The following is a 9,833-nucleotide window of genomic DNA, read 5'->3' on the forward strand; positions in this document are numbered from 1 at the left end:
TTCGATAGTTATTTCCTTTCACTTCAAAATAGCTCTGTGAAACTTATTCAACTACTGACCCAGAAACACTAGGAAGTAAAAAGCACCAAAAACACTTCATCGCATGTTTTTAAAAAACTCTTCTGCAGTACCCCTAGTGCCAATGATAAGTAAAAGTCTCTCCAGCCATGGGCCACATATCATACAACCATGCAATGCAGGCCAAGATCAAAACACCCAGCTCTAACTGACACCTGGGCTATAGTTTAGGCAAGAAGTTCCATCTATTTAATCTCCAGAATTCAAGACACACCTGTTCATCTTTCCAGAAACATCCTTGTCATTCATAAAGCATTCAATATTCAGTGGTAGGTCCGTACTGTTCGAGCTCATTAGTTTTTTCAGTTTTTCACACTCCTGATACAGACGAAGGAGTGCTCGAATTTTGGATTTTGCATCCAGCTTGTACTTAGTTTTAAATTCTGCACAGAAATATTCCACTAACTTTTCATCGAAGTTTTTTCCTCCTAAGAAAGGGTCAAAAGCTGTTCCCAGTACCTAATTTAGTTAAAACAACAAGTAATCTGGTTATTTTCAATCATAGCTGTTAACTAGAATCTTAACTATTGCAACTCATATAAATAAAGACTACAATGCTAAAGATTTTTATTTAAATTACAATGATGTGAAACCCCAGTCAGAAAAGTAACTGCAAAATCCAAAGGAATGCTAAATCTCTAAGATATCTTTCACTTTTAATGATTACACAGAAGAAAATCTTCACAAGCCTTTCTTTTTTTAAGAAAAAAATAAGTGCACTAAAGCAACTAAAACATCTTTATAGAAATCAACCTTAGCAACAATTCTTTATCATCTTTAGCTAAAATAAAACTCATTATCAAGAAAAACATGCACAGTCAAGAGGCTCAATAGCTTAAAGTCATAACACTTTAACATGCTCCGGTCACTGAATTCCACTGTATGACTTTACCTTTAATTTTCCTTTGTTAAAAGCACAGGCAGACACTTGAAAAGCTGAGTGTCCCATGTCAACAAAAACCACTATCCGAGGTTTCTCATCCAGGCTTGGAAGATCCTGCTTATAAATTCCGTAATTCAAAGCAACTACAAAAAATAAGAATGTTTCAAATTCTTTTGTTCACATTAAGAAGTTGTTACATACAATTATACTTGCAGGAAACTTGACAACATTTGAAACAAAATAGAATACATTACTTTCTTAACCCAACTTCATGCTGATTTTCTTGGAACTGACTATCATTTTCTAATTTTAGAACAGTGCTCTATCTCCTTTCAATATAAGGAGATGTGTTGGCTAAAACACTCACACATGGTATGAATACAAAGAAATGTAACCACATGTCACAAACAATATCAGACTCATTATACAATAGCATTTACATTTTATCCACAAACCTTTAGGATACTACATATTCAAAAAAACTATGAATTTGCCTATAACAAGTATGGTTCCTACCACTTTTTAAATAGATCTGAGGTAAATAACTGATCTATCAGGTGGTGTGTGTGGAGGAGTGGGGCCTGGGGAAAAATATTTGGAGGAGGGATAGAGAGAGAGCATTGTTGAGATAGGGAGGTAGTATTGTTATATTTTGATCAACTGGACTGGGGAGAAATGTTCCAATATTGAAATGATCACCTTGTCAGCTAAAAAATGTGACTGAATGTATTTAAAAAATGCAAAAAATAATAAAAAATTAAAAAATAAATTATTTTGCAAAGTAAAAATAAATAACTGATCTATCTTGAAGAGTTGGCATTAATTTTTTTCTGAACTTTGAAAACAACCAAACTTCTAAGCATGTATGTATCTAAAAATATCTTTCTCAATAATTTAGTTTTCTGAAACCTATCAGAAATATGCTGATAAATAAACCAAACTTTTATTTTAACCATCATTTTGTTCATCTGTTAATCATTATAAACTGATTAAAGCTCTAGGAGAGAAATGTGACTACTTTGATCACCACTGAATGCAACGCTCCTGGCACACTGCAAGGCACACAGGACAGGCTTAAATTACTTTGTGATGAATGATATCACTGTGATGAATAATCAACTTCTTTTTTTTTTTTTTTAAGAGGTTTTTGCTATAGGGCACGTGCACTCACCAGAAAAAGAGACAGACAGAAAGTGAGAAATCACCCCCCAGGGGGATGGCCACGCCACGATCCCTTCTCCTCCACTCTCCTCTTGGAATCTTGGGCACGCACACACGTGACCGGTGTGAGTTTAAGCCGCTGGATAAGCCACCGGATCCGGGACTTGAACCATGGTCCACTACATGGGAGTCCAGCAACATAGCCATTATGCCAACTGCTGGTCCCAATCAACTCTTAACTATAGTTCACAAGATCTCTGAGAAAAATTTTTTTTAACTAAATCAAAACTCATAACCAATGTAATTGTGAAACCCCAAACTGTAAGATTTGAAGAAAACTTTCCCTGTAACTCTAAAAGCATTATAAGAAAAAATGAAAAGCTGTGCCAGTTGGTGGCCTAAGCAGCCAACCCCATATAGCCAATGACAGTTTTAAGTCCCAGACCTGGCGGCCTGAAAAACATGATGGGTCTGTCTGTGTGTGCACAGACCCAAAATCCCGACAGCATGAATAAAATGGAGATGAAATTTCATGAGCGCACGCCCTACTGGGGGTTAGGGTACTTAATTTGATAAATTAATTTCATATATCTGTTTAATTGCTAATGAAAATATTCATTAATGTGACAAATTTTTGATGAAGCTTAAACATTTAGAGGTAGAATTTTTGCTTTTAATGCCTTTTTTTTTTTCCTATGGAAAGTATTTACTGGGCAGAGACAAAGGGAGGGAAAGCAAGAAATCACCCTCTCCAGGGGGGATGGCCACACTATAATCCCTCCTCCTTCATCTCCTCCACCAGATTTGGGCACACATACCTGGAATTAATTTAAGCTGTCCACCACTGGACAGGTGGGAGTCCAGTGCCTTAACCACCATACCACATGCTGACCCTAATCTAACACATTTTTAATAGGTAGTGTTACTACATCTACATGAAAAAGTGTTTGGCAATAGCACTCAAAGTGTCTTAACTCCAAGTTTGATAGTATATTAACTTCTACACTAAAATATTTTCCTTACCAGCTGTCATGTCATTCATAAGTCTTAAACAGTTTAAGCCAACAATCTGTGCAGCATCTAGTACAGATCGCCTCTCAGCATCTGTGAAGAAGGAGGGGACCTACAAATAAGAAGGAATATTAACTTATTTATAACACAAAAATACTTACAAATTTCTCACAAATCACTTGTAATAAATTCATGACAATCCAGTAAAGCAATGACTGATGAAGTAAAAAAACTGAAAAACTTTAGTTTCCATCAAATCCTGTATTTTTCAGAAATAGAACTCCTGAAAAGATTGTGCCAAAATTATAGTATATAAAAGTAGTCTTTTATTGCAAACCAAAAGTTTAAAAATTAATCGGGAATGTCAGTAAGACAAAGTAAGCTACCTTAAATCTACAAGAAAACTTTTCAGCGGATGAGACACTGCTTCATACTTGTCTTAAATTGCTCACATTTGGAAATGATGATGCTTAATCAACATATAATATTAGATATAATTAAACTATAGATAAAGACAACAGGAACCTAAGTACAGAGCTAATTCTAGCATATGCCCTACAGTCTTGCTATTCACTGACTTCAAGCATTAATAGATGATGAGGTATTTTTTTTTTTTAAGTCAGTCGACCTGTCATAATTACAAAGACTTTTTGGCAAAGCCCTTTTGATTTTCCCAAATGAAAGAAGAGCAAAAATAGCTCAAGTATTGAAGTTCTTAAGGCACTGGCTTGTGCCTCTAGCTGTAATTCTCTTGACCGCTTTCTAGGGTATTTTAACTAGAACACTCTGGGAAAAAGTATCTAATAACACATTCATAGAACCACTTAACTGGAAAGCAGCTAAGAGAACATTTAGTACAGTAATTTTCAAGTTTTTACAGATACCTCCAAAGAGGAAGAGTCAAGAGCTAGGGTGGGTTCTCTGTTCACCTTTGAAATTAAAGGAAGGATCATCAATATTTGGCTATTTAAAAAGGGAAAAAGAGCTTTATAGTTCCCCCCTCCCCCTCCACAAAATGAAAGGGAAAAAGGAGGGGGGAACCCACTGACTTAGGATCCAAATCTCTAATTTTACTAGTTAATACCCTCTCCCCAAGCAATAGCCAGATATTCCTTTTACAGAACAATTTCTGTGGTTTCATAAGGTTCCTAGGAGAAATTTTGGCCCTTCTGCCTTATATCCTTAGGTTATGCTGTCATAAAGGTTTCTGACTAGTCTGGGCAGGCCACACTGCTCCTTCTTTAATGTGGAGAACATCACACAATCTTGGTGTGGAAAACCACCACGATATATCAGGAAGTGACAGCAGAGATCTGGGGAAACAGAACTAGAACTATGTTCTTGGTGTCCAAATAAAGTTTATTTTTGTCTATCTCAAGAACTGTGATAATCTAGCAATTGTCCCCTGATGATGGCAGACTTGCCTGCTCTGAAATACAGTTTGTTTATTTATTTGTTTTTTAGTACTGATAGGTTACAGTTTAAAACTCCTAACAATCTGATTTTCAACTGAGAGTGGAACCCCTTTAACTGTGAAAAGCTCCCATATTAAGTAGGCAAACTGTCTGACAGTGTGGCAACTGGATTAGAATACCCAAAGATGGAGCTGGTCAATATGTATTTTCAAAAAGCCCCACAGGAGACTTTGACCTCCAGTCAAAAACTTTGGTAGCTTCTGGCTAAAAATACCACTCCAACCTACTTTGAAATGCTCTGAACAGTATGTTAAGACGGTTCAGTAGAACTCTGATCTCTAGCAATATAACAGCTTTCACACACTTGATCCTTAAGAACAACATAAAGAAGGCAAATTAAAATAAAACATACTGCCTTGCTAAATTCTACTTACTGAAATAACACAATCTGTTACTGGTTTCTTCAGGTTGTTTTCAGCAGTTTCCTTCAACTTAGTCAACAACATGGCTGTTATCTGTTCCACACTGAACAGATGCTCTTCATCCATGTACATTACCTACATTTGGGGAAAAAAATGTTTAAAACACTGCAGTTCTCCCAGTCTGCTAATATTAACTTCCAAATATTAGCACATAGTTCTTTTCCACTAAATCTTACTTGCTATAATTGTTTCACAGAGGGGGGAAGGAAAGGAAAAAAGGAATAGGAAGTTTTTCCTAAAGATAAAGAGAGAAAAAGAAAAAAAGCTAGGGTGAATACCCATCTCCCCCATCTATTCAAAACACTATAGAAGGTAGTAAATTTCCACTCTTAACTGAAGAGATGAATCATTGGGATAAATATTATTGTGTGTTCATCACAAGATAGGAATGCCTCTGCTAGTTTAAAAAAAGACTTCTGGCTGTTACACTACTGCTCTCCGAACAACTGCATTTGGGCCGTGTTAAAACACTCTTCTTTGATAGATGAACTCAAAGAAGATTTAGATTTAGAGTTTATAACACCACCCAATGAACATCAATTTTATAATGCCAAGACATTTGAAAAATGTAAGTTACAGCAATGTATTATCATTTTAATAATTTTCAAAGACAATCAGCATGTATCTCCTACACTTTAAAAGGAATGAAAAGAAAAACAAGACCACCTTGTCCAGTTAAGAAATTTGAGTTCGATATTAACGAGATAGTCCTTTATGAATGAAGTAGTTTCCTACCAAAGAACCTACGGTTGCTCAGTTGTATTACCTTTATTCCAACTCCACCATTTTTCATTGGAACCAAATCATAACTTAAGTTTTCCTTTTCCTTTTGAATGAAGGGGTCACTGAATGCTCGGCCATGAAACCTCTTGAAGTTAGACACTGTATTGTTTGCATGAGTGATTTGCTGCAAAAGAAGTTTGAGATTTTAAACATTTTATGGTAGATAATACAAGCATAACTACTTTTCCTAGAAACAAGACAGAATACTAAGTACATCAAAAGGTAGAATAAGAAAGAGCAATTCAAAAAGTTCCTAAATGACTTAACTACATGTGCATTTTTTTTATATGATTTGGAAGCCGTAATTCCTGAAAACAAGAACTGAACTTACACTATCTTTTTTTTTTTTTTGGGAGAGGTTTTTGCTATAGGGTGCATGCACTTGCCAGAAAGACAAAGAGAGACAGAGAGACAGAAAGCGAGAAATCACCCCCCAGGGGGGATGGCCATGCCGCAATCCCCATTCCTCCATTCTCCTCTCGGGATCTTGGGCACGCATACACACGCACCTGGAAACTTACACTATCTTACACAACTGGTTCATATTTGCCAAATAAGTACATAACTAAACAGAACTTGATAGAAGTTTCTTCTATAAAGGGAATTGTTAGCTCTTAGATGAGTATCATGAGAAACTTCCTACAAAAAACAAAACAAAACAAAACACCTTGCCTTCAGGAATTTTTAAAATTAAGCAAATTAAAAGAAAGTTGCCTGAAATTAAAGTTGGTAGATTAGAAAGTTAAATTAGATTTTAATAAAACAAGAGAATTAGAACAGAATGGAAAAAAGAAATCTAAAGGTTCATAAAGAATAACAGAATGAAATTTTAAAACTCAAAAACAGATAAGCTTAGATATGTCACATTTTTATATCTATTGACATTTTTAAAACTCTCCTTAAAAAGTGAGTTCTCTTAAAGAATCTACCTGATTTTTGGCTGCAACTCCAATTGTTCTGTTTTTTGATCCAAATGATATGACTGATCTAGAAAAAACAAAAAGCAAATGTTTCAAAAATCCTAAAAAGCATAATGTGGCTATTTTAAACTGACAGGAGGAAAACTGTAATATAAATTTCCTACCCATTAGGCGGTGAAAGGAGCACAAACACAGCGCCATCCTGAAGTCTACAGCTTTATTCAGATACTCAAATGGAGTTCCATATATCTGCTACTCTGAGGAGTCAATCTAGGTGGCCAGTCCTACTGTCCCCAAAAGTGTTCATGGCTTAGGGGACATTTCCCAAATACCTCAAGGACCAGTATAATTCTCCAGATCCCCAATTATTAGGAAGTGAACATTTACCAAGAAGATGCTTTGAACAGTTAAAGGTTATTATTAACTTTATCCTACACCCATGACTAAATAAAAATACAGCATAACTCTCTGTCACCAACTCTGGACAAATCCATGGGTCACGTGCACACCTATTTTTGGTCTGATATATCATCTGCCTCTTTAAGAATCAGAAGTTTATTTTTTAAAAGAATTATTTTATTGAACTCTATTAATTTATTATTTGACCAGAGACGGACAGAGAGAGAAAGTGAGAAAGCAAGCTGCCGGGTCTGGGACTCGAACTGTGGTCAGCCAAGTGGGAGTCCAGCGCCCCTAATCAACCTGCCACCTGCCAGTCCCAAGAATCAAAAGTTTCTAAATAAACCCAAGTAAATGGATCTAAAAGTAATGCCTCTGAATTCAAAGAGCACAAAGAGGTTCCTATCTGGAAGATTCCACTCAAGAAGACACAGCTGATGAAACACAAATGCTGAGGGAAAGGAGTGAACGATCAGGTACATTTAATCAGCTTTGAAGAGATGAAAGGTGACCTGTAACTCCCAGAATCTTTCCCATAGTGGAAATACAATGCATAGTAACAGAAGGGAGACAAACTCAAAAAAAGGTCTGGTGAGGTTTTGAAATAGTTAACTCCTACCTGTGCAAGCAGGTGTACAGGTAAATGAGATGAACAAATTGGGAATACAGAGAGCATTACATATGAGGCTTAATGAAATTTAAATTGCTGAGAGAAATAGCCCAGATTACATTATCTAAGTAGATGCTAATTATATAAATAGCACCCTAAAAGCCAGGGAAATGTTCAAAGCAGAGGCTAGACCTTGAAGACACTGTCCAGAAACCGATTCTAAGATCACAGTAACAAAACACCTGCAGAACAGATCTACTCATTTTCCAAGGCCAGAATCAAATTAATTGCACTCAAAAGGAATAGTGGCCGGAGCATTGGAGTGAATAATCTTCACCAGTTTAACAAACATTAAGGGGGACGCCCATCTTGCCTCAGCCCACGTTTTTTCAGAGCCCCCTACCTGTTGTCTTTAGTGTCACACTGCGGGGACTACATCCACAAAATGCATTTTTCCCCTCTACTCTCAACAGGCTTTTTGTTTTTTCTTTTATCAGACCAAAAAGAACAAAATATAAACTGCACCTAGGCATGAAACCCTGAAATAATCTTCCTTCTTACTGAACACCAACTACAGAGCTCTTAGTACAGCCATAGATGGATGCACGGGTTGCTCTGGGAATAATACTATGCCAACGTCACTAGCCTTGACAAATGCTTATCTTCTGGTCTTCCATTCATTTTCATAAACGTTCATCTATACACAATGATTACATAAGCTGAGCCATTCTATCTTTGCGTTCAATTTTTCATTCTACATTTACCATCTTAGGATATCTGTGGATAAAAATAACGAATTTCCTTGAGAACCATGTTTTTGTCAATGGCCATTCAGATTTGTTTGCATAGGTTTTCTTCATAAAACAGCCTCCCCAAAAGTTGACTATAAAGTGTATGGTGGTGGCTTTGACTGAACTAATACACAATGTATTCATGATGGGAAAATCCATTTGGTATGCTGTAACAATACAGTAATTGAATGTAAAAACTATTTTTTTTTAAAGTTGCTTTTTAAAATTGTACCCCCCCTCAAAAAAAAAAAGCAACTGTGCCCACCCCATGCTGCTGTAGAATAAAACATTTTATTCGGTGACATCCATCTTGTCGTGGAGTTCTAGCAAAAAAAGTAGGAACATTTTACTGCTTTATTTAAATATGCAAAATAAAGACCACGACTTAAAGATTCCTCCAGGATGACTCTCATACAATGAGTAAGAAAGGGCGTTTACATCTTTGGAAAGTGATCCTGAGCATTAAAATGATCTTGTTACTATTAGTAACTCAAAGTGTGGGTAGGAAGAGGTGAATTAATCTTTCATAGGAATGAGTCTGTGGTCGCTAACAACAAAACCACTGCTCACTGGACAAGCAACAGCACACAGGCTCAGGATGGAAGCTTCCAGTTCATTTTGAGATACACAATGCGGAAGCTGCTCAGCGGCTCGGGCTGTGGGGTGCGCAAAGATATGCGCAAAGGAAGGGGGACAAGCTGGAGGCGGCTCAGCTAGCTTCGAGAAGCCGGGTGGGGAAACGGGGGCGGCGGCGGAAGGAGCAGGCTGCAGCCAGCCAAGAAAAGAGCGCTAAGTCGCGGGCTTTGCCGCAGCCCGGCCGGCACTAGGAAGCCCGCCCAAAGTGACGACCTTAGGAGTCCCAACTATCTAACTCCTCCAACCCCTACTCCCCCGAATCCCAAGACACCACCTCTCCAATCTGGCGGCAAGCCCCCATCCCTCATCTTGGGCAAGGTTTGGCTGGGCCAGACAGATGGTCTACAGCCCTCACCAAGGGACGCGCCGCCCCCTACGCCGCCTTCAGTCTCCAGGTGCTCGAAAGCCAGCCTGCAGTGCCCATGCTCCCCAAGGCCCAGCGCCTCCCCGCAGCGCCCTCGCAGCCTCCCACTTACGGGGTGCACCGGTCGCTGAACTCGTTGGCGATGGTCTCGATGCCCCCGGCCCGGGCCACTGCGATGTAGCAGCTCTGCGAGCCCACGTCCAGCCCCACCACCGACATGGCCGGCTCGCGGTCTGCCTCCGCCCCGGGTCTGAGTCTGCGTCCTCCGACCGCCTGCGGCTCCTCCCGCCGCCGCTTTCT

At 38.3% G+C, this 9,833-nt stretch overlaps 1 protein-coding gene across 2 annotated transcripts in view; it reads right to left on the reverse strand.

Annotated features, from left to right (window-relative positions):
• The window catches only part of HSPH1 (heat shock protein family H (Hsp110) member 1), a 33,482-nt gene that overhangs the window by 23,212 nt on the left and 437 nt on the right, over positions 1 to 9,833 (reverse strand). The window contains exons 1-7 of one of the 2 annotated variants that reach the window (XM_027775677.1): positions 9,646 to 9,827; positions 6,743 to 6,800; positions 5,797 to 5,937; positions 4,983 to 5,105; positions 3,146 to 3,245; positions 971 to 1,104; positions 293 to 537 (exon numbers count right to left, since the gene is read on the reverse strand). In XM_027775677.1, coding sequence (XP_027631478.1) covers positions 293 to 537; positions 971 to 1,104; positions 3,146 to 3,245; positions 4,983 to 5,105; positions 5,797 to 5,937; positions 6,743 to 6,800; positions 9,646 to 9,752 — 908 coding nt within the window. In that variant the 5' untranslated portion in view covers positions 9,753 to 9,827. Of the gene's footprint in view, positions 1 to 292; positions 538 to 970; positions 1,105 to 3,145; positions 3,246 to 4,982; positions 5,106 to 5,796; positions 5,938 to 6,742; positions 6,801 to 9,645; positions 9,828 to 9,833 lie in introns of those variants that run through there. The other variant, XM_027775678.1, reaches the window with a different exon arrangement.

The sequence above is a fragment of the Tupaia chinensis genome, unplaced genomic scaffold (genome assembly GCF_000334495.1).
Source record: "Tupaia chinensis unplaced genomic scaffold, TupChi_1.0 Scaffold000597_1, whole genome shotgun sequence".
NCBI lineage: Eukaryota > Metazoa > Chordata > Mammalia > Scandentia > Tupaiidae > Tupaia > Tupaia belangeri.